We start from the raw sequence: 26,280 nt of genomic DNA, 5'->3' as shown, positions 1-26,280 counted from the left end.
CAACCGCATCAGCCGTATGATGCTACGCTTTTTTTTTATTTATTTTTTTATAAATTATAAATTATTATTATTATTTATTTATTTCTAACCGTGAGTTCAACAGAGCACCTGTTGATTCCTGAACTTCAGGAGTCCTAAATGGTGTCCTAAAGCGATGTCCACCGCTGACAGTGCCGCACCGCAAGTAGGATTTTTTTTTTTTTTTTTTTTTTTTTTTTTTTTTTTTTTTTTTTTTTTTTTTTTATAACCGCATCAACCATGATGCCTTGAGTTTGAGCAACCAGCTGAACTCTCTAGTGCCAACTAAAGAAGCATTTTAAACTTCATGACTTTGAGGTCACGCTACACCTTAACTTCACCCAGCGACCACCAGATATGCATGGTAATAACAGAACTACCATTTACATTTAGCAATTACAACACTTGTATTCATTACATCCTGATCCAACAAAGAACTCCTCATTTTAGCGCACATGACGAACATGGCACTAAGGAGCATTTTAATCAGAACGGTTGATCTGAGCGCCAACTGAAAATAACAGACAGTTGAGATTTGTTCTGTTGAATTAAACTTTAAACTGAAGATGGGACATGACCTGTTGAACAAATGAGCCACAGATAAACATAATGCTGCTTTGTGTGAGAACAGACTAAGATCTGTGTGTTAACAGCTAAGATCTAAGACTGCCCCATCTAACCATAGATTGACTTCTAATTAACAGAATACTGAAGCAGCTTCCAATGAGAGACTAAAGATATATTCATAAAATCGCCCTCCATAGAAATGAAACATCAGAATGATGGATGCATGACTAACTCTTGATATACGCTTAGATTAGACTCCACATAGATGAAAGCAATGGTTATTGACTTATAGTAGTTAGTAGTACCAACATCATTTAATCTGAATGCAGTACTACCTTTACATAACATGCTTGTAAATTTGCAACTTTGCTTACGAGATTGAAGAGAACCACAGCCGACATAATACTAAGAATGATAAGCCACCCTTTAAAGAACATAACATTAAATGTTTGCCTCCTGAGCAGATTTCATTAACGACCAAAACATCCGTTATCCAATACTTCATAACAATACTGGTACTAAGTTTGGATTCCAAGAACCTTTGAAATGCCCATCACCATGATACTCGGTTAACTGACTAAATTATAATAATAATTATTATTATTCATATTTTTTAAAACATGGCCAGCGGCCACATTACCTGGCCGGAGATGACAGCTGATAAATTGATGCAATCTGACTACTATTACAGTCTATCGCCACAATGACGCCTCCTTTTTTTAAATCCCTTTCCCCACACCTTCTCTGAGGAAATGACACTCGACAAACTGGACAAATTACTGATCTTGACTCTACTGAAGAGCCCCACCATTTACTTGGTAGCAATAACTTTACTCCTGAAGCTTGTCACACAACATGACATCAATTGACAACCGCTTTTATAAGAATGCATTACATCTGGGGATCTGGAACATATGTTGATCCCAGATAAGACATGAGTGCCCTCATGAATTGCTCCCCTCCTTTAGGCCCTGAGAGCATGAAAGCCCTCTGCTGGACTGGCTGCATTTTGCAATTAGCGGTGTTAAACCATCTTTAATATAACAAAGACTATTTAGATGGGCTGCTATGCTAAAGATAAAGGAAAGCAGTGTTTTCCTCAAGTGTTTCAAGATTTACTTAAGAAAATCCCTGTAATCTACCAGTCTCTTATCCAAGGTGTAAGCAGCAAAATGTAATCACCTTGACAGCAAGAATAGCTTAATTAGCTTTGCAATAAAGTGCACAGGCAACTTTAGAATGCAACCAAAGCTTACATCTAACCAAGCACTGCAGCCAACACAGTATAATAGCCCATTACTTACTTGATTTGTAGTTTAATTTACTTAATTATAATATTTACCAGCCTCCACTATCTTAGAGGCAAATTATAACCAGAAAACGTAGACTACATCAGATGGAAATAGCTATAGCCACCAATTAGCACATAGCTGCAACATTAAATAAATTACCACAATATAATGGCCATACTGCACACTATAGTCTACTTTAGTAACAACGTTTCCTGTGCACCATTAACCATAAGTTATCTTTACAGCATAATTAAATGCATTCTCCTAGATTTGAACTGCTGAAAGAATGAATCACTAATATATATAGCCTGCTATATATATATATTTTAAACAAGATTGAGTAGATTTACTTGGAACATTATTAATTCCCTACACTGAGATACTTGGTATTATGCTGCTTTACTCAAGTAAAATCCGCAGACTACTGTCTGCACACTAAACGAGATCAGAAAAACTATTAGTTATAACTTGTGCTTATAATAATAAGCAGACATGGCAACCCAGCACTGAATTGCGGACCTGTGGTTGCAGTCCCATAGCCCGGAAGAACGCACTCGACGTTGATCAATGAACCACACCATGTTTGGAAGCACAAGAGAGAGAAATCAGCCAATCTAGAAACGTGATAATCTCCCATTCAATGCATTGATAGCATTCGAAGCCGATGTCTAAAGAAGCGACTAGACTAGCCACACAAAAAAAAAAAACACGTGTTTTTTTTTTTTTTTTTTAAACCTTTATTATCCTAATGTATACATTGGCCATTTCAATAGCCTAAAATGAGCTTGAGATTATCTGCTATTTCAATCTGTGATAAATTGGAATATTTGAAAGATTTGTTTAACTGGTTACACATCGCTATTCCTCCACATCGCCACTTAGAAGATTGACTTCCATTCTTCGGAGTGGAGATGTTTCCCATTTGTTTTAAAGACATCGCTATTCCGACTGTGACGCATTGCTATTTATAAACACCACCATTCCGACTATATAATCACAATGAATGTGAATTAATGTAGGCATACTTGGTAAAGCATCTCATGCGCATTAATGAGACACTTGCATCTGATCTATTGTCAAATCAGCCCAACATCAAAACACCATGTGTGTATTAATGCTTCATTAATCCTCCTTTATTAAATAATGTTAAAGTTTACACCTGCCACAACCATAGGCATATGTCATTTTTGTGAACAGCACTGCTTTCTTTTTGTCGTCTCCAATTAATTCTGGGCCTTTAGTTTGGAGACAATGGAGAGATTCAGTTTTAACCCAGAACGAACCCAAATCTCAAGCGCAATAGTTCAGGGTTCTCTCTAAATCCTAAGTGTATATATCCATGTTACTTTTGTGAATAATTATGATAGGCTACACATGAGCCAAGCTTTCAGAGTCCATTATGGCGGTGCGGGATGGGGCGCGCTGCGCAGGTCGACACGCAACAAAAATAAAATAAAAAGCATTATACCGTCTCTCTCCCTCTCCTCTCTCCTGTCTTCCCGTCTCTTTCCTCCTGGTTGGAATCATCTGAGCTTAATATGTTAAATGTGTTGCTTATTTGCTGCCTCTAATGAATTAAAAATCATTGCAGAACGACACGCGCATGGGAGGGAGATCCGTTGTCATTTCATTGTAGATTTAAAAGCAGCCTAGTAATAGCCTACTATTGACTGTACTACAATATGGCTTGGTAACATGAACATGAACTTGGATGCATCACAGCGCCACGCCTTGTGAACTATAGGAGATTTCATATTTTCGAAGAAACTGTAGCATTTAAGAAACTAGGAAAAATAAATTAAGCATCCGTGCGCAACTTGGAGCTCTCCAAATTGCCACATTCAGATCGAAGGATTTTTCTCACCTAATTCACAACAACTGTCGTGAATTCTAACCACCAGAAGTATGATCAAATTACACTTTCACCTTAATCTGTCCACTTACTATAGTAGTCCACTTCATATGCCCATAAATGAAGTCTTCAAGAGGCGTCCATGAGATGAGATTGCGCACAGCTGTCCACCCACAGCCTGGTTTGGTTTGATATTAGACCAGACTGGACAGTGGACACTGCATGTGTCTCAAACCAAACGAGGCTGTGCGTAAATGCTGTGCAGTGCAATAAACAAATTGATGCTATTATTATTATTATTATTACCCTTATTATTATTACTATTATTATTATTATTATATTATAATTTAGCACATTGGCGTGAGTGCGCTCCCACGGACGCCCTGCATGGGTCGGTCTGTCTGTCTGTCTGTCTGTCTGTCTGTCTGTCTGTATATCGATCAGTCTATCTATCTATCTGTCAAGCTCTTTGCCAAAAATAGCCGATCTACAAGCTCACAACGCCTGGCGCTGCGAGGTGTTGTGAGCTTGTAGATCGGCTACTTTTGGTGCGAGTGAGTGTGCTGACGGTGCTGACTGTGCTCCGACGGATGTCTGTCTGTCAAAGGTCCGCGGCCGTAACACGCCCGCGCAAGCTCTCTCTCTCTCTCTCTCTCTCTCTCTCTCTCTCTCTCTCTCTCTCTCTCTCTCTCTCTCTCTCTCTCTCGTGCGTCTGTCTACAAACTAAGTGCCTTTGATCCTAACCACCTTTGACGTGTGCGCCGAATGGGCCATCAAGTTTTTCTGATCTCCCAGTGGGGAGCTAACGACCGCTGTTGATTCATTGACTGAAGCCATCCACACCTATTTAATTGTTGTTGTTTTTTTCCTCGAAAGTTAAAAGACTCATGGAGAAATCATGATGTCATCTCAATCACCTCAATCAATCATGACTGAATGGCAGCTTGCTCTCCGGTCCCAGCCAGCTGCTGGGGACTATTTGTGGGGAATTAGAAGAGAAGGAGAGCTGTGAACTTTGCCTATACTGTGCACCCATGCAGGCAGGGATGTGCAGCACGCGCTAAATAGGCCCATGGTTTATTCTGGTATGGAAAGATCACCCCCCCCCCTTTTAAATCATTAATAATACATTCTTAATGTATAACTAACTAGAGGTCCGGTCAAGCTCTTTGCCAAAAATAGCCGATCTACAATGCTAAGAAGACCCCCAAGAATGTTAGCCTACAGTGAGCTATATGTACAGCACACGTTGTGTATTATTATGTTACATGCACTTATGTGCGTAATTACGCACGTGTAAAATTCCGCTGTTACGGTAGTTGTTCCACTCAGAGGAGGGGGGGGCACCTTCATGTCAGGAACCCCACAAATCACAAATTATGTGTATTTGGCCGTGGACCCCAGAGAGGAGGGAGAGAGAGAAAACGCATGGAATGCTGTGTTCTGCAGACAAGTAGCCTACATCAAAGTTTGGGGGTCCTTGGCATGACAAGGACGTTACTTTATTTAGTAAGACATGAGAACAGCAGTACATGGAAGTACAAATTCGCAATACAAGGTCTACTAAACTGGAGCTTGTTTAAGATGAGATCCCCATGCACACAAATCATGATGACAAAGGAGGCATGTATAAGATAGAGGCCTATACTTCTTTTTTCAAACAGATCAGAATGAATAAATCAACATTTTGTGTCAGTTGGAACCCAGTAAAATGTACTGGGTTCATTTATTGAAATCAAGTAGCCTGCCCTATACTGTGTGAAATAAACAGTGCGGCTGTTTTCATAGACCTGGTTTCTGATTTGTCTCGCAGAATCTGGCAACACTGCTAGGCTCCACATTGGCTTAGACAGGTCATGTGACAAGTCTAAGCCAAGGGGGAGCCACTAGCAGTGTTGCTTATTCTCTTCTCTCGCAGAATCTGGCAACGCTGCTCAGCGCGTCTGCAGCTATACAGTCTATGGTCTGCAGAGGTGTAAAGTAGGGTAGTTACTTTACACCTCTGCAGACGCGCTGAGCAGCGTTAAGTAGCCTACATTTACTCAAGTACTTTACTTAAATGTTGTCTTATATATTACTCTGTGTCACAGACAGTGATTTGAACCGACGGCAGGCGTATATAGTAGCCATAGAGGCGAGAGTCTTCAGACTTCTATTAGAAGGGAGGTTTTTCATTGAATAGAGGTCACTATTAGAGGATTTAGCCTACTCACAACGCCTCATAGTGCTAGGCATTGTGCGGTTGTAGATTGGCTATTTTTGGCATAGAGTGTAGAGAGAAAAAAGAGCAGACCACGTAAAAAAAGACATATGGAGAGAGAGAGATAGAGAGATAGATATGTTTCATAATATCATAATATATATCTGACAAGTAACTAGTAACTAAAGTTTTCAAATAATTGTAGTGGAGTACTATATTTGCCTCTGAGATGTAGTGGAGTAGAAGTAAAAGTATTGGAAATACTCAAGTAAAGTACAAATACCTCAAAAGCGTACTTAAGTACATTACTTAAGTAAATGAGTTAAATTCCAGCTGTCTTTATTGTTATTATTATCATTATAACAATGATAACGATAATAATAATAATAATAATAATTAATAATAATAATATATATTAATAATAACATAGCATGATGGGGGTCCGTTTTTCAATAGCATAATAACAATGATAACGATAATAATAATAATAATAAGGGTAAGTGTAATAATAATAATAATAATTAATAATAATAATAATATATATTAAAAAACATACTCTCTCGCCATGCCTTTCGGCCTGGCGGAGACAATAATAAAATATGATGATGGGGGGGTTCGTTTTTCTAAGTGGGGATGTTTCTAAGTGGGGATGTTTCTAAGTGGGGGTGTTTCTAAGTGGGGGTGCTTCTAAGTGGGGGTGTTTCTAAGTGGGGGTGTTTCTAAGTGGGGGTCTGTCCCCTGTTTAACTACACGTTCATCTGGGGGACATATAGAACCACATAAGAAAGCAATCCCAAAACAACTAAACCCAGAATAAGCCAAACCACAACCACCATGCATAGTAGTGTATATTTGTAGGTCTTCTTAAATGTCATCATGATTTGAGTGCACAGGGATCTCATTTTAAATAAGCCAAGTGCTTTTATGAGCGATCCAGTTTAGAGGACCTTGTATTGTGATTTGTACTTCCATGTACTGTTACCATGACTTCTAAATAAAGTATTCAATCAATCGAACCAACCAAGCGATTTTACAGAAACCGGGCCAATGCTGCTTATAATTAACCGACATGGCAACGTAAGACGTGTAATGAGATGAGGCCCCATAGCCCGGAGGAACAAAACAGAAAGCTCTGTTAAACAACAAAAACACGCTGTTTCTCAACTTAACTTTGCAACGTTAGCACGGAGCATTTTCACTACAATTTAAAGTAGCTTTGCCTTTAGTAATGGAACGAGAACCATAACAACCAACAGCACCAGTCCAACCGCTGAACCATCAGCAACAACATTAGCAGCAACAGCATAGCAGCAGCATAGAAGAACAGCAGCCTTTAGTAGATAAAACAAACGCAACGCCATACAACCTGGCCTCATCACAGTATAGACAGCAGCTTATGAGCAGAAAAGCATGATTCAAGCAGCATGTATTAGTAAGTAACACCAGCAACTTCTGAACAGGGGAGCATGATAGCATAGCTCCAGTAAGTAACAACCAAACAACCAGCCAGGAACGCTAACGCTGCAATGCAGCGGCTGCCTACAACACCTATGAAACACAAGCAGACAGAACACAGATGAAGGTGAGCTTAAATAACCCGCCCGATTGGACAACTGACTGACGTGACTGCCACGTCAGAGTATGACGTACTGTATGGGTCTGCATGACGCTGTAACCAGCCTCATAGAATGAGCAATGCATGTAACCTATCTCGAGTGTATGCTGCCAGAACTAACTCGCAGGCTACGTATCATTTAAGTGTAAAAATACAAATAATTGGGATTTTACTGTGTACTAAATGCCATACATTTATGTCTACATGTTTGTTGGTCCCTCCCTCCTGCTCCACAGTGCTGGACACGGCCGGTCAGGAGGAGTTCAGTGCCATGAGGGAACAGTACATGAGGACAGGTGACGGTTTCCTCATCGTCTTCTCGGTGACGGACAAGGCCAGCTTTGAGCATGTCGATCGATTCCACCAACTCATACTACGGGTCAAAGACAGGTAGGACAGTTCATTCCTACAGTTCCGCCAGATATCGGGGGTATGCTGGGGTGGTGGTGGGAGCAAAACAAAGCACATACAACATCAGTGGCAGCACTGACAGCAAGAGGAAGTGTAAAGAATCAGGTGAGCTTAAGTAGAGCGCCAATTTGGTCCCCTGCTTGACACGTCACATACAGTACATCGCCCATATATTGCTGCATATGCATCCTCTCGAGTGTATCTGCCTGGCTCGCAGGCTACGCATCATTCAAGTGAACTAATCGATTGAATTGATTTTAATAAAATAATCTATTTTCAAATATACAGAATATAGCCAATCTGCTTTGTACAAGCTGTCTTCATGCGATGCGTTATGAACTTGTAGATCATCTATTTTCGTTTTTTTTGCACTATATATATATATATATATATATATATATATATATATATATATATATATATATATATATATATATATATATATATATATATATAAAATTCTAAAAATGCGGTTATTCGATTAATTAAAAAGTTTATCCATTGAATAATTGCTAAGATAGTCCTAGGCTAGAACTAACACATTTTTTTCTGCCAGTGCATCAGTCTAATACCATTTGTGTCTTTCTCTAATGAGATAGATAGTAAAAACAAAGAGAGAGATGTTGTAAGAGCAGTGATTCTCAACCCTTTTCATTTCAAGGACTCCCAATGCATTAGGCCACGGAAGCCAGTACAGTTTGTTAGCCTGGTCGTGGAATTCACATTTCATTTTCATGTGCTGAATGACCGGGAGGGTTTACCTGGCAGGTTCCATTTGTACATTCTCAGAGTAATAGACCTTTAAGGGTCATTTAGTTGAGGCCCCTTAAGGACCCCTGGGGATCCCGGACTCCACGTGCTGTAGATGAAGCACAATGAAGGTCACTGGAGGGATTTGATCCTAGTCGGGAATGTGATGTGGCCCTGGAAAATAGGTACTGTACATTATGGTTCAGACAAAAACAGAAGTAGACACCTTAATTAACATCTTAATTTCATGGCAAATTTTACTAGCCATAAAGTTTGAGAACCACTGCCCGAGGGTGGCACGGCATGTACCCACTTTGAGAAACCCTACAGTAGGTCATTAAAGTACTGCAAATCTTCATGAGAAAACTAAAACCGTGACCCATTTAAAGCTCATCACGTCTCATGCCTAGCACAGTCTCATGCCTAGCCTGGCATGGCCAGACTAATATCACTGCGTAGATATTAGTCTGGAATCTCTGTGTGGAACCTGCATTTCCGACGGGCAAATACAAAAAATGCCTCTGGTGATAAACCCGCCCCATATTTGGATACTGGGCCCTGATTGGTCCCTCACAACTTCGGAGGGAGAGAAATCCAATCTCTATTGAAAGGGGCCAGACCTAATCTGCCAAGGGCAATTTTTTTGCAATGGCAGATTTGTCTGGAATCAGGCTCATCTCATGCCAGTGCTGAAACTATTTCCACAACTTGACGTGCAAAGAAAAATAAAGAATGACTACATTTAAGAATGTAAAGCGAGGCAGAGCGCAAGATGAGCAGCAGTGCATTGTTCATATACTGTATGGGTTGCTTGAGAGGGTTCCAAATGGACCCTTACAGGTCTGTAACTCTGAGAGTGTACAAATGGAGCCAGTCCATTTGGTTCCATTTGTGTTCCACTATCAGAGTCATGGGGGTCCTTGAAATTAAAAGGTTTGAGAACCACTGGTGTAGACCAGGAGGGCGAGTTTTGCCAGGAGGGGGGCGCAACATGTGTGGAGAAACACGCTCCTTCCCAGGTCCGCTCCCCGCTGACCAGTTGCCCCAACGTCACTAGTGAAGCGACAGAGATCACCCTCCCCTCTCGGCTTCCCACCCACAAACACGGACTATTGTGTACAGCTAAGCTGGAGGCACTGTGGAGGAATTAACCCATTCAATCTGGGAACGCATCTGTGTCATTTTAGCTTTCTTTGGCTATTCAAAAATATCAGATCTACAAGCTCATGGCGCGGCACCAAGAGCCGCGCAATGAGCTTGTAGATCTGCTATTTTTAAAAAATCTTGAAAATGTGTGCAAATCTTTGAACATATATTTCTTCAAGCGAACATTTGTAGGCTAACTCAAATCTTTGCTTCTGGGGGAAGCACAAAAAACACATATCTAAAAAAAAGTATGTTGCTATATGCAGTGGTGCTCCAACTTTTCCATGTCAAGGACCCCCGGTGCCGCACCATGAGCTTGTATATCTGCTATTTTTGAATAGCCAAATAAATCTTAAAATGACACTGATGCGTTCCCGGTCTTAATGGATTAAATCCCAGTCTCCACAGTGTTTGGCAGGAGCCAGAAACGTAGCCCCTGCGCCACACAGATGCCTGATGAGAAAAAAATGTTATGCAGAAATTTCATTAACCCATGGCAGACAAAGAATACATTTCAGCCAATAAGAATGTATGTGTGTGTGCTCTTCCTTTCAGAGAGGCGTTCCCTATGGTGCTTGTGGCCAACAAAGTGGACCTGGTCCACCTGAGAAAAATCACCAGTGAGCAGGGCCAGGAGATGGCTGCCAAACACAATGTAAGTAGTTGTAAGTAGACGTTGAAATATAATTTGAACCTACCTTTAGTCCGGAGAGGGAAACAAGACCCTTCATTACGAGCGTTCGAGGCCGAACGCTCGCTACTCAGACCTATACGGCCACAGACCTACTAGCGACTTTAATAATAAGATAGGTTGCATAATACTGCATTGTATAATAATGCATTGTAGCTCAATGCAAAGTTTGCAAACTCTCAGAAAAAAGGAAAAGATCTCTTGATGCTTCCGGGTCATCCAGGGGTCACAAGTGACATTGTTGGTACAAATACTCGAAGTGCGCATGCTCAAAGGGAATATTCAGTGCTCCTTTTATAGATGTTTTTTTGGTGAGAAAAAATCCAACTATGGGCATTATTGATTAAAATGTCTGACCAAGTTTGGATGTGTGAACTGCAACTTTAAATCATTTGAGAAATTATAAAGATAACTACTGCACTGCAGGGTGCTTAAGGCATGGGCACAAGGTTATCTATATTTAGACTATTTTGGTGTATCATATCTTTTGTATTTGATGTTAATTAAAACAATAAACACTGCGTGCCTGCAGCAAGCAGCAGGGCAATGCGTACACAGCCATGTCATTTTGCTTCAACTAATGATCAATATAATATAATAAATAGAATACCAACTGTTGCTTCAGTGATTTTACAGCCTTAAAGAAAAGCAGGACTGCAGGAGTAAGTGCTTATGATATTGATACGTTAAAGATAAGCCATATTATACACTTAGTTTTGTTTCAGAGAAAATATGACAGCTGACAGCTGGTGTTTAAATGAGACGAGCCACACACGCGCACGTGTGCGCACACAGTCCCACGCACACAGTCCCACGCTTTGTGCCTGCATTTTGAGCACACATGCAGCTGTAGCAATATTTATACCATGGACAATAAATGTATCGCGAGCACTACCTCTGTATAGACCATATTCACACGGCGGCCATATTGCCATTAAGTCAATGAAATGCCACCCCAGTTGCCACCCCAGTTGCCACAGCAACGCAATGTTAAATTCCAAAATGGCCGCCGTGTGAATATGGACTATTGCATTTGGGGTCCCCACTACCCCTCCTTGCGGCCAACCAGAGAGCTCTATCCTGGGGGGGGGGGGGGGGGGGGATCTATGCCTCTGCTTTTAGTATCCCCTCTATTGTCAGTTGTCACTCGTTGTAGTTTTTTTAATCACTGGTGGGGATATATTTTATCCCTGCTTCTGGTCAGACTGACTTAAATACATGCATTTCCTTTTGGGAAATGTAGGGATTGTCTGATATGTTTAAAATGTATGTTTGATAATTTAATGAAAACAATTATGTTAACCACATTTACCATGGTGTCCCTATTTTGGGCAACTGTTCAAAAACATGTTTTTTTTAAATAGCTGATCTACAAGCTCACAATGCGCATCGTGAGCTTGTAGATAGGCTCTTTTTGCTATTTGCCATATGCTTAAGTACATCGTATGACAAAGTACATAGGCTTAAGTGGTGAACTGTAGTGAGATTCTGTGAAGTGCTTTGTTATGAGTTGTTTTCACGTTATGATGTAAAATGGTTTATCTTAAAGGGCTAGACCACTTTGGAAGAGGTTTGCGTTGTGTAGTTACCTTGCCATGATGTAACTCCAAAGGTGGACAAGATATCAAAAATAATTGCTCCAGTGATTAGAAATTGATAATTTAAAAAGATTTATTAGAAAGAAAACCCAGAATGGATCCGTGGATCCGCATCATCAAATAGTAAAATCAACAGGAAGTAAATATTTGTATTAAAAAAATAAACACTACTGGGTTTGGTGATGTTCTATATTGTCTGAATCAACTTTGTTTGCGTTCATTTACGTGCTAATAGAGTGATTTTGAGAGCTGTTTCAGCGTACCATGTAAGTCAATGAGGACCATATTTTTTATTATCAATTTCTAATCAATGGAGCAATTATTGTTTATTTCTTTTCCACCTTTTGAGTTACATCATGGCAAGGTAACTACACAACCCAAACCTCTACCAAAGTGGTCTTGCCCTTTAAGACACAATGCTGATGATAATCTTTCCCTTCACGTGATGCTTTTCTTTCCTTCTTACAAAACGGCAACACATTCATTGCATACATTAGTTTTATTCTACCACGCAGGTCAGTTATGAACATATTCTTATATTTTGAACAGAACAGGGTTTGGGGATGGACGCATTATTATCCATATAGAACATGATGACAGAGAAAACTGCACAAGGCAACATAGGGCGAGAACACAAAAACAGGAACTAATAATAAGAAACAATCACACAATAACCGGACAATATTCAGCGGCGGAGTCAGACAGTCTCAACCAAACAATAGCCAAGTATTGTCTCTCTCTGCCTGTCAATAACTCTTTGTCTTTCCCATAAAACATGGATGCATATTTTTGTCTCTCCAGATAACATATATTGAAACTAGTGCCAAGGACCCTCCCATGAACGTTGACAAAGCCTTTCACGAGCTGGTCCGCGTTATAAGGTAACTCAACCTTTAAATTAGATTAATGATATGTTTTTAGCACAACTTTTAAACTGTGATCCGATTGTTTTCCTGTCGTGTTCTTTTGCAAATGTGCTTTAAATAATGCAGTGTCTTTTCTAAATGGTCTGATCATTCCTTTCATGAAATTAGCTCAATTCACGGATAATGCACAGTAAAATCCTTGATGTTAATTTAACTCTGAAGAGTGTGAAACAGGAACCAATTGGACCCGGAAGGGTCCATTTGGTTCCATTTATACTGTCTCTGGAGTGAGAGCAGAGCTCACTTTACTTTTCCATTGTGGTATCTTTGAGAAACAGATTTGAATGCATCAGATTCACTAGGAGTATAAAGTGAAAGTGCTAAAAATAATGGCTACTTCTCTTACAGGGTGAGTGCAGGGAATTTTCTTTCAAAGCAAAAGGGAGAGGGAGAGAGAGGATGAGGAGAGAAAAATCCCAGAGTTATTTCCTGTCTGAACAGACGTGTAATTTCTGAAGAATTTGGTTTGTGTTGATGTTCACTGTGTGGTCATATCCTGTCTGAAGTCCCACTACTGCCACTGCAAGGGGGGAATAACAAAACATGGAGTGGTTGTGTGCCATGGGGTTCACAAAACTGAGACACTCTTGATATTATAAAACAGCTGAGCTGTGGTGTTTTGTTTTCTTTTGGCATTCTAATGTAGCAAAAGATAATTTAGAATAGTTTAGGGTGATTTCTCATAACCTACTGTCTGAGTCTGGAAATGACTCTGCTAGCTACATTGTGTGAGACTGAGGCGAGTAGATTAGTGGATCCACATTGCCCCCTTGTGGCCATATTAATGAAACCATGTCCCTTTCTTTCTTTCTTTCTTTTTCTCTCTCTCCCGGCATCCATCCATCACCACAGACAACAGGTGCCAGAGCGAAGCCTAAAGAAGAAGAAGAAGATGAAGTGGCGAGGGGAACGCTCCACTGGGTCTCACAGGTTCCACTGTGTTATATTGTGACTTTCCTGTTCTTCTGTGTCCCTCAATGACATAAACCCACAGACACGCACGCACACGCACACGCACACACACACACACACACACACACACACACACACACACACACACACACACACACACACACACACACACACACACACACACACACACACACACACACACACACACACACACACACACACACACACACGTCAGGGAACACTGCACCCCCCCTGCAGGCAACAACAACTACTGGAGCACAAATGGAAGGGAGGGACAGATGGACAGACGGATGTGTGGATGCACTGAAGGATGGATGGATGGAAGAACGGAAGGAGAGCGAAATCTGTTTCCTACCTTGGAACGATCGCCATGTTTTCCTTTCCTAAATGGGGTGGAGCCCTCACCCCCATCCCCACTACAGGGAACTGCAGTGTTGCCGAGTTGGAAGTGTTTCTGTTTCTCTATCAAGTCTTTCGTCTCAGAAGCAGATTGGTGAGGAGGCGAGGAGCAGCACAAGACAACAGACTGGGTTACCGGAGCAAAGAGATCACGAACGCGCTGTTCTGTTGGAAACAGTCTTTGAGGAGAAGAGAGGGAATGGGGAGGGGGCCATGCAGAAGGAGGTTGGCGGAGGTGCAGTATTTTCAGGGATGTGTCCGTTCCACTGCCCCTGCAGTTCCTCCTTACCTTTCTATCATTTTGGGTGTGGGGAAGGGGGAAAAAAGAAAAGAAAAGCACCCGTGTCAAACTTCTCAATTGTCTGTTTTTGATCCACTGTGTTGAGATTGCACTTATTCCGCATAGGGGACATTTGAAGTGCAACGATGGATGGACGGATGGACGGACGGATGGACGGAACGATGGACGGACGGAGGTGATGATGTCGTTCCCGGGGACCCATGAAAATGAATGTTTTGCCATTGTCAGTGGGTGACCTGTGAGTTTTGTGAGTGTAAACTGTACATTATGGTTGTGTGGTATTGAAACAAGGCAAGTTATACATGATGGGAAAACGGCAAATGGTTAAAGGAAAGTTGCTTGATGCTGGCAAAACGGGTGAGAAAGAACAATCATTTTGACCAATGTTGTTGATGATTAATTAATGGGGAAATGTGTAAATGCCATTCGTCATTGTGTGTGTGTGTGTGTGTGTGTGTGTGTGTGTGTGTGTGTGTGTGTGTGTGTGTGTGTGTGTGTGTGTGTGTGTGTGTGTGTGTGTGTGTGTGTGTGTGTGTGTGTGTGTGTGTGTGTGTGTGTGTGTGTGTGTGTGTGTGTGAGTGAGTGAGAGACTGTGCGCGTGTGTGTCTTCAGGCCTCTATGTAAATCTAACAGGGCTACCTGGGCTGCGTTGTATTGGACATCTCAGCAGCTTGTCTGTTTACACACAATTGTAGGATTGGATCTTTCCCTCCATATGTGATACAAATCAGAGCCCACCTATTGATGTAGTGCACACAAATATGAATGATGGAGAGAGCAGCTTGCCTGTCCTTTCATTGAGAATTTAGTAGTAATCCGTACTACTTCTGCACTGTATGAAAAGGGCCCTGATATATTTTATTTCCAATGTTGTCTAAGCAGATAATCCCTTTTGTATGTAACAGGTAAATATTCAATGTGACTTTTGTTCTATACAGATTGTATCTGTATCAATGTAGGTCGGATGAAAGCTGTTCCAAGAAAGATTTAATTTAAAGGACAACTTTAGTTTTTTACAACCAAGGTTTATATTTTAGCTTGTAATTAAAGTAAATAAAAGATGAGTGTATTTCTTTTTTCATTTACTGCTTTCTATAGTTTTAGCAATTTTTGCGATCATTTTTACAGTGGGCGGGGGCATTCTGTCCGGTGGCTAAATATGCCTTTTTTACACAATAAAAAAGGTCCTGTGGTCTTTGATTGCCAGATGTGAGTTATTGGGGGCTAGAAGAGCTACTGTAAATAATAATAAAGAAAACGCTGGGTTATTGTGTAAAAAAATACATATTTAGCCACCGGACAGAATGCCCCCGTCCACTGTAAAAAATATCACGAAAATTGCTAAAACTATAGAAAGCAGTACATTTACAAATTTTAACACTCATCTTTTATTTACTTTAATTACAATCTAAAATATAAACCTTGGTTGTAAAAAACTAAAGTTGTCCTTTAAGTTACATTCTTACACAACAAACTAATGAGGGCTACATGAATCAGACTGGAGAAGCTGTTGATTTGCACTGGTCACTCGCCAAATGTGATGTCCATTCATAGCAGGGCTGTATGAAAGAAGTCTGTTTTCTGTTGATGGTAAAATACTTAAAAGTGCTGTTCACAATAGCGTTGTTAGCCCATGATTAAGGATAACTCTGGGCTAACCCAAGCATTGTGAGGCAATGCTATCGCAAGGCTAACTTAGCCCGACTTTCACACTGCACCAGTCCATGACTATGTCCTGAAATGTTATGTTAATCCTCTATAAATCAGGAATATCCCTGCTCTACAGCTGGGCTTTCTACCCCTGGGCTAAAGTAGGACTTATGCCACTTTGGAACGTGCCATTCTGTATATTCTGGTAGCCCAGGCTATCAGAAAATACTGTATGTATTCAATGTAAGTTTGTTTTTTAAGGGGACCACAAACTAAGCAACAAGACATTCAGTATGTATGTAGTCAGACAGGTGAATGGCGAGGTTAATGTAATAATAGCCTATGGAACAATGTAATAACCTATGAAACCTATGAAATGGCTTGTACTGTTAACACACTAAAAGATTTTGGGGCTTTTGTCTGGATGCATATTGTCACTTGAAGGAAGGAAGCTTTTGCACTTTTAATAGAATTTCTGACTTTCATATTGGCATGTTATTTTCTTTACCAATCTGCAAATGAAAGGGATGGCATTGAGAAAGTATTCTGAATGTAAAAAAAAAGGAACAAAAAAAAAGATGTAATAGCTAAATACGCAAATAGAGTTGTAGCCCTATCTGCCTGTGCGTGCCTGTTGCCGTTGGGTTGGAGGGTAGGGGGGCTGTGGGTTTAAGGGAAGCATGAAGTACAAAAAGCCTATGTGAAGTTGTAAATTTATATTTGAATTGCAACGATTGAAATATTCAATGTGGAAAATGAAGAAAACACATTATTTTGAAGAATTGTAAAGAAAACCTGCAGCTCCTTTCTGGAAAGTGAATAATTGATTTTCAACAGAGGAATAGACACAGTACGGATCTAATTATATGTTGTTAAAGGGACTTTTAAACGATCAGAAGTTTGAATGAGACCGAATCAAACAAAGTGCCGCTTGTTTGGCTGCGAACCAACTGACTCTGGGGATATGGTGGTGGGGGGAGGGGGGGGGGGGAGAAAAATGTGATTAAGAAAATGTTATATCACATCATGTATGTTTGATACTTTTTTGTATTATTGATATGATTCTTGCAAAGTGTTTTTTAAACGACTGAATAATTTATTACTGTCCATGTTACCTCAGTGTGTCCCAGACCTGGTAAAAAACACAACATCTCTGTTTTGAGCAGCTCCTGGTGTGTTGGAGTCATTAGTCAAGCCTGATTTGTAATTATTTGCGAGCTTGTGTTGCAGTGACAATATCAGATCTACAAGCTCAAAACATGCAAGTTAGTAGATCTGATATTTTTGGTAAGCAACGCCGTCGAGCAACTAAGTTTAAGTCAGGCTTTGCAGCAGTCAACAGTGGTTCTTAAATTATCGATCGGGACTCAAAATGGGGTTGCTAGCCTTCAGTCCCCACATGCCAAGTGAGTTATACTAAGCTTTAATGAGCATGGGGAGTTGGTTGAAGAAACCAAATCACTCAGTTTGGGTCCCTTTTGTTAAAGGTTTTAAGAATTTATGACTCAGTCCCCAGGATGAACTCAAAAGTGAACCACATCTATAAACTTACCTGGGTTAAATCAATGTCCTTACACAGTAAGAAGATTATCAGTGTTAATGTAACTTAGAGTTAAACTCATAATGAATGAACTCTGACGATTTTGCTATGTATCACAAACAGGCAGATGACCCTTATGAGGCTTATAATGGCTGTTGTATATTTTGTGGTAAGAAAGTATTATGCAACAATTTGCCACCGTCTATGATATAGCCTGCCTATTTAGAGAGATAGTTCAGTTATCTTGACTAAAGTATAAGTTGGTATTTTGAAATTGGCTCTGCTAAGATTTGTCATCTAAGCTGGCGCAATGACTAACTTGTGTTTCCCTGCTCTTCATTGCACTTCTGGCATACAAAAGCAGATGCTATATTGAATCATCTAGTATCAATAATTTGAACCAAGTTGCCAGTGTGCTTGGCAAGTTGAACCCTAGCATCTATTCTGGGGTTAACTTGTAACATGCAGATCTACAAGCTCAAAACATGTCACAAAGCGACTTGTTGTGAGATCTAGAGTGACTATTTTCTTGCAAACTATTTGTGTAGACTGTAGAGTGAAAACAGGAGGGTATAGAGCCCTTGGGAATCCAGTCAACTAAGTATAGGATTTAAGCATTTGAATTGAGTGTATGTCAATCCCCCCCCCCCCCCCCCCCTTAGAATAAAATGAGAGGTGTCCAAGTAAAAAACGCAGTCAGGTTGAAACCATCTGTGATATCTCCAAAAGATTATTCTCAGGCATATCAAAAGGCCCTTTTTAGGTAGTCACATGGACATTATAAATTATATAACTTATCATTATATAAGCCAGATCACTTCTTAAGCATATACAGGATAGATTGATAGATAGATATATCAGCTCACAAGGACTGTGTAAACTTTATGATTGGACTTAAAAAGCAAAGCTAAGCGATTTTCATGACAGTGGTGAAATGTTTTTGTCCAGGTCTGTTGTGTTCTAACTGGCTGTGTCAGACTGAAGAGCTAGACGAGGCGCAAACAACTAAATTATGGCCTTTCTATCTAGCCTCAGGGGTCGATTATATTTCAATAAAGAAATACAAGTATTGTGATTTCGAACATATTTGGCTGTGTTTATGTCTTGTTTAATAACTCTACTTTTGCTCTTATTTAATATAACATTACATGGGTGAATGGATAGTTATACATCATTGTAAAGTTCATATCTGGTAAATGCTTGCATGTTTGACCTTTCGCACTGTTCGAGGTGTCAGAAGTGTTCTGAGAGCAACTTTCAAGGTCCATTGGTTTAAACACTGTTGGAGTGATGAAAACTCAATTTGGCTCTGTTGATCTCCATCCCAGTCCTCGATAGAAGTCAGGCTAACACAAGAAAAAAGGGATGCTAACAGTGATTAATTTCTTTATGTGCCGATCAAAATGACATTGATAAGCAGTGGTGCATAAGACGATTTATACAGTAGATAAGTGAAAAGATCTACATGTAAATCATCGACTGGATGTAAATATGTAGTTGCAATGCGACGCGTTGTATGGCTGCTATTTGTACCCAAGCCGGTACAATCGTGGAACCCAGGGTTTGGTGGATAAGTGCAAAAAAGGGGTTATTGGGGGTGAACTTCATTGGAGTTTTTCTGCTGCTTTCTTCTTTGACAGAGGGCCACACCCGATTAAGTAGCCTCCTCAAATGCTTTACCACTACAAAGGAGCAAGACCCAAGGAAAGAGTAAAGGGTTAAGAGATGTTTTTTGTTTTTTTTTCAATTATTGTGGACTGTTCAGTTATAGACAGATCAATAATAATCATGAAAGAAGTTAGAAACCTATTTAAAAAGCAAATATAAACAATAGAATTCCAAATTTGACCTCAATGAAGATGCTATTGTACGCATGTTTATGATAGAGTCGCCTAGGACCTATATGACGAAGTATAAAGCAGGCTTCACGGCCTCCTGCGCAGCTGCGGTAGTGATCACAAGATCCTCCGCCCTACTGGTGGAGATAAAACTAAGCAAAGCTAGTTTGGGGTCAATGCTTGGTGTTTCAACAGGGGGCGCCTCGTCATACTGCTGTTCTGTGTTACTGCATGAGAGGGACTGTAAAACTGACCACTGCTTGTTATTCTAAGGAGATGAGATACAGTAGTAGTAAGAGGTGATATCCTGTAATCAGTTCATATTCAAGAATATAATATTGATTCATTAACAATGCAGGAACCTAATCAATGTTGCTACACTGGCTCTCTCTGTGATCACATTACTTAATAAAATGTATGATGACTCATTATATTATTATATGAATATTAGATAATGATTACTACAAGCTCACAACGCCTCGTTGCAAAAATAGCAGATCTACAAGCTCACAAAAACAACCCGCCGAAGGGGGCCGCCATGTTACTCCCAGGGGGTCCGCGGACCCCCTGAAACCAAAATTAATAAATAAAAAAATGGAAATTTTACTCCGAAAATGTTGGCACCCCAATATAAGCGCACCCTCGCTGGGCCCCGTGCGCGGCTAGCGGCCCGGACCTCTAGTAAAGTACAAAGGGTAACGTTAATACACGCAGCATTTGCAAGCGCACACACGCACGCACGCGTGTACACACACGCACCCTAAGGGCGCGCTCCCACCGCACTTTTATTTTACGTCTGGGGCAGAATCTGCCAATGCTTTGTCAATGCAAATGCGTGGATTCTTGGAAAAAATCTGCAAGACCAGGAATCCACGCATTTGCATTGACAAAGCATTGGCAGCTTCTGCCCCAGAGGTAAAATAAAAGTGCGGTGGGAGCGCGCCCTTAGGTTAGGTTTTGGCATAGTTTTACAGAGGTTACATTTAGGAATAAGGTTAGGTTTAGGCTAGCCCCTACGGAACCTCTCCCTCCGCTATGTAGCTCCGAGATGAGGTCCCTCTTTAGTTTATGCCGTATGCTGTCGGCCTTGTCGCACATTTTCCACTTTACATGTTTCTTACCCCTTTCTGCACATCGTATCCAAAAAGTAAAGCATTTGCGCCACTCTCTCAGATGTTTGAAGTTTTAGCTGGCAATAAAATCTATCCAACGAGTTGAAGAAAGTATTTAATTTGCCTCGGTTTTCATCCGGTTCCATAATATTTTGCATTAGAAGATGCAATTCAACATTTGACCAGTAGGGGAATCAGTAATGTTATCTCTACGGGCGCAACTCTTGCGCAATGTCTTAAAAACATGTAACCGGATGAAAACCGAGGCAAATTAAATACTTTCTTCAACTCGTTGGATAGATTTTATTGCCAGCTAAAACTTCAAACATCTGAGAGAGTGGCGCAAATGCTTTACTTTTTGGATACGATGTGCAGAAAGGGGTAAGAAACATGTAAAGTGGAAAATGTGCGACAAGGCCGACAGCATACGGCCGAAACTAAAGAGGGACCTCATCTCGGAGCTACATAGCGGAGGGAGAGGTTCCGTAGGGGCTAGGTTTAGGCATAGTTTTACTGAGGTTACATTTAGGAATAAGGTTAGGTTTTGGCATAGTTTTACAGAGGTTACATTTAGGAATAAGGTTAGGTTTAGGCATAGTTTTACTGAGGTTACGTTTAGGAATACCTGGTGGCGACAGTTCCGAGGTCACGGATTTGACCCGGGCAAGCATGTTTTGGGGCGAGCGTTCTTGTATTCAGACAATCATGTGGCTTGACACAACACAAGGTGGCTAAACAGGTCCAAAGGGAGACTGGAGGACCGGGGAGTAGACAGACAGACAAAGAGACCATAGCAGACAGACTGGCAGACAAACAGACAGACAGACAGACAAACTGGGAGAGTGGCTAATGGGCTAGATGGCTAGAAGGGCAGGACGCCCCAGAGCTGAACAGAGGGGCCCGGGGAGATCGAATCGAGGGCCAGAGGCCCGGGGGAACAAAAGGGAGGTACGGATTGTGTGAGTCAGGGACGGAGACCGACCTCTGGAGGGCTCGGTTGACTTTACTGTTGATGACTGGTGGCTAGTTCAGAATGTTCAGATGGGGCGTCAGCTGGGAAAGCTAACAGGGGTTCAGGGCAGGTCGTGACGAATCATGAAAATAGTGGTGAGTAAAAAATAAAAATAAAAAATATAGCTGCAAGCAGCAATGAGCGGTTTCGAGAAAACTGGCAGAGTGGCAGACTGGCAGACTGGCAGACTGGCAGACTGTGACAGAGTGGCAGACTGGCAGACTGTGACAGACTGGCAGACTGGCAGACTGTGACAGAGTGGCAGACTGGCAGACTGGCAGACTGTGACAGAGTGGCAGACTGGCAGACTGGAAGACTGTGACAGAGTGGCAGACTGGCAGACTGTGACAGACTGTGGCAGACTGGCAGACTGGCAGACAGACAGACTGTGGCAGACTGGCAGACAGACAGACAGACAGACAGACAGTGACAGAGTGGCAGACTGGCAGACTGTGACAGACTGGCAGACTGGCAGACTGTGACAGAGTGGCAGACTGGCAGACTGGCAGACTGTGACAGAGTGGCAGACTGGCAGACTGTGACAGAGTGGCAGACTGGCAGACAGACAGACTGTGACAGAGTGGCAGACTGGCAGACAGACAGACTGTGACAGAGTGGCAGACTGGCAGACAGACAGACAGTGACAGAGTGGCAGACTGGCAGACTGGCAGACTGTGACAGAGTGGCAGACTGGCAGACTGGCAGACAGACAGACTGGCAGACTGGCAGACAGACAGACAGACAGACAGACAGACAGACAGACAGACAGACAGACAGACAGACAGACAGACAGACAGACAGACAGACAGACAGACAGACAGTGACAGAGTGGCAGACTGGCAGACTGTGACAGAGTGGCAGACTGGCAGACTGTGACAGAGTGGCAGACTGGCAGACTGGCAGACTGTGACAGAGTGGCAGACAGACAGACAGACAGACAGACAGACAGACAGACAGACAGACAGACAGACAGACTGTGACAGAGTGGCAGACTGGCAGACAGACAGACAGTGACAGAGTGGCAGACTGGCAGACTGGCAGACTGTGGCAGACTGGCAGACTGGCAGACAGACAGACTGTGGCAGACTGGCAGACAGACAGACAGACAGACAGACAGACAGACAGTGACAGAGTGGCAGACTGGCAGACAGTGACAGAGTGGCAGACTGGCAGACAGACAGACAGTGACAGAGTGGCAGACTGGCTGACAGACAGACTGTGACAGAGTGACAGAGTGGCAGACTGGCAGACAGACAGACAGACAGTGACAGAGTGGCAGACTGGCAGACAGACAGACAGTGACAGAGTGGCAGACTGGCAGACAGACAGACAGTGACAGAGTGGCAGACTGGCAGACAGTGACAGAGTGGCAGACTGGCAGACAGACAGACAGACAGACAGACAGACAGACAGACAGACAGACAGACAGACAGTGACAGAGTGGCAGACTGGCAGACAGACAGACAGACAGACAGTGACAGAGTGGCAGACTGGCAGACAGTGACAGAGTGGCAGATTGGCAGACAGACAGTGACAGAGTGAGAGAGAGGCAGACAGACAGACAGACAGACAGACAGACAGACAGACAGACAGACAGACAGGCTACCAGGAGTATGTTTGTAACAAAGTAAGAATTCCAAATAATGATCACCTCAATGCATTGTTGGGGACAGGGATCAAACCAGCGACCTATGGATTCACAGGCTGCCTCTCTTCTTATTGAACTAGAAATATAGCCTCCCTGATGGTGTCTGTTGATATCTATAGGTTTTTCAGTCCGTTATGAACCAAGCCTCTGTTTTGCTAACTACTCTAGATTACTGGTTGACAAATATTTAGCAATAAAGTTTTGTTTTGTGTTCTTGGAATGGAAAGTAGTGAAAATAGTTGATCTACAAGCTGACAATGTGTTGCTATCTGAAAAGTTGTGAGATTGTAGATTGGCTATTTTCACAATAAAGTATGTTGTACATAAAAAAAACAACTAATCTCAAAAAAGCATTTCATGTTATTGTTTAAAAGTTGCACATGTCTGAATTAACAGGGTCATGTTTTGTACAATGCAATTTAAATGTAAACTGTAATGAGTGGGATTTGAACCAGGGACCTTCGGCACATGAGGCTCACACTCTACTGGTGGAGCTATTGAATCCACAGGATCAGACAGTGAGAAAGGAGAATCTAACAAAACAAAACAAAAGGGCGAATGAAGTACGTCATGCATTAAAAATAACTACTTTCAAGTATACATTTCTCGTTATTTTTAACAATTGCACATGCATTTATTGATACAGTCATGTTGTGTGCAATGCAATTATAAGTCTACATGAGGTGGGATTCGAACCGGCGACCCTGTGGTTTCAAGGCAGATGATTAAGCGATCAAGCTATTGAACCAACACACCTGAACCTGTGAAAAAGGGCCTCAAACATTTATTTGACACAGTTTCACGCAAATTGCTCAGAAATCCTTGGTTTAAATGTTTTTCAAACTGCTCAATACATTTCGGAATGGAAACTAGTGAAAATAGTCGATCTACAAGCTCACAACGCGTTGCTATCTAAAAAGGTGTGAGATTGTAGATCAGCTATTTTCACAAGAAAGTATGTCATACATAAAAAACAACTACTCTCAAAAGCAATTCATGGTATTGTTTAAAAATTGCACATGTCTGAATTAACAGGGTCATGTTTTGTATAATGCAATTTAAATGTAAACTGTGACGAGTGGGGTTTGAACCGTGGACCTTTGGCACATGAGACTAACACTGTATTGATCAAGCTATTCAATCCACAGCCTTGGTCAGTGAGAAGGGAGAATCCAACAAAACAAAACAAAACAAAAGAGGGAATGAAGTACATCATACATTGAAAACAACTACTCTCAATAAGCGTTTCATTTAACAATTGCATGTTTATTCATTGATACAGTCATGTTGTGTGCAATGCAATTGAGTTGAGGTCTGCATGAGGTGAAATTTGAACCGGCGACCCTGTGGTATCAAGGCAGATGATTAAGCCATTGGGCCAACGAACCCGAACTGAGGAAAAGGGAGTTCACACACATGACACACTTTCACGCAAATGCTCAGAAATCCTGGATTTAGCAATTCATTTGCCAAATTGCACATGTCTGAATTAACAGGGTCATATTTTGTATAATGCAACTTCAATGTAAACTGTGACGAGTGGGGTTTGAACCATGGACCTTTGGCACATGAGACTAACACTCTACTGGTGGAGCAATAGAATCCACAGCATCAGACAGCGAGAAAGGAGAATCCAACAAAACAAAACAAAAGGGCGAATGAAGTACGTCATACATTGAAAGTAACTACTTTCAAGTATGCATTGAGAGAGAGAGAGAGAGACAGTGAGAGAGAGAGAGAGGCAGAGAGAGAGAGAGAGAGAGAGAGAGAGAGGCAGAGAGAGGCAGAGAGAAGAGAGAGAGAGAGAGAGGCAGAGAGAGAGAGAGGCAGAGAGAGAGAGAGGCAGAGAGGCAGAGAGAGAGAGAGGCAGAGAGAGGCAGAGAGAGAGAGAGAGAGAGAGAGAGAGAGAGAGAGAGAGAGAGAGAGAGAGAGAGAGAGATGAGAGAGAGAGAGAGAGAGAGAGAGAGGGCAGAGAGAGCAGAGAGAGAGAGGAGGAGAGAGAGAGAGAGAGAGGAGAGAGAGAGATAGAGAGAGAGAGAGAGAGAGAGAGAGAGAGAGAGAGAGAGTGAGATGGAGAGAGAAGAGAGAGAGAGAGAGAAGAGGGGAGAGAGAGGAGAGGAGAGAGAGAGAGAGAGAGACACAGAGAGACAGAGACAGAGAGAGAGAGAGGAGAGAGAGAGAGAGGAGGAGAGAGAGAGAGAGAGAGAGAGAGAGAGAGACAGAGACAGAGAGAGAGAGAGAGAGGAGGAAGATAGAGAGAGAGAGAGAGAGAGAGAGAGAGAGAGAGAGCAGAGAAGAGAGAGAGAGAGAGAGAGAGAGAGAGAGAGAGAGAGAGAGAGAGAGAGAGGAGCAGAGAGAGAGAGAGAGCAGGGCAGAGAGACGAGAGAGAGAGAGAGAGAGAGGCAGAGAGAGAGAGAGAGAGAGAGAGAGAGAGGCAGAGAGAGAGAGAGAGAGAGAGAGAGAGAGAGAGAGAGAGAGAGAGAGATGAGAGAGAGGAGGGGCAGAGAGAGAGAGAGAGAGGAGAGAGAGAGAGAGAGAGAGGCATGAGAGCAGAGAGAGAGGAGAGAGAGAGCGGAGAGAGAGGCGAGAGAGAGAGAGAGTCGAGAGAGGAGGGCAGAGGCAAGAGAGGCAGAGAGAGGCAGAGAGAGAAGAGAGAGAGAGATAGAGAGAGAGAGAGAGAGAGAGAGGAGAGAGAAAGAGAGGCAGTGACGAGCGGCGTCAGAGAAAGAATCGTGAACCATGCCGATCAAATTGCACATCGTCTGAAATTAACAGGGTCAT

General features: G+C 41.9%; 1 protein-coding gene across 1 annotated transcript in view; it reads left to right on the top strand.

Annotated features, from left to right (window-relative positions):
• The window catches only part of mrasa (muscle RAS oncogene homolog a), a 32,046-nt gene extending 16,753 nt beyond the window's left edge, over positions 1 to 15,293 (top strand). The window contains exons 3-6 of the mRNA XM_084084663.1: positions 7,781 to 7,934; positions 10,407 to 10,506; positions 12,942 to 13,021; positions 13,919 to 15,293. Coding sequence (XP_083940789.1) covers positions 7,781 to 7,934; positions 10,407 to 10,506; positions 12,942 to 13,021; positions 13,919 to 14,018 — 434 coding nt within the window. The 3' untranslated portion in view covers positions 14,019 to 15,293. The remainder of the gene's footprint in view (positions 1 to 7,780; positions 7,935 to 10,406; positions 10,507 to 12,941; positions 13,022 to 13,918) is intronic.
• The last annotated feature ends 10,987 nt before the right edge of the window (positions 15,294 to 26,280 follow it).

The sequence above is a fragment of the Gymnoscopelus microlampas genome, assembly GCF_963454915.1.
Source record: "Gymnoscopelus microlampas genome assembly, chromosome: 17".
Classification (NCBI taxonomy): Eukaryota; Metazoa; Chordata; class Actinopteri; order Myctophiformes; family Myctophidae; genus Gymnoscopelus; species Gymnoscopelus microlampas.
This window is presented reverse-complemented; position numbering and strand designations above follow the sequence as displayed.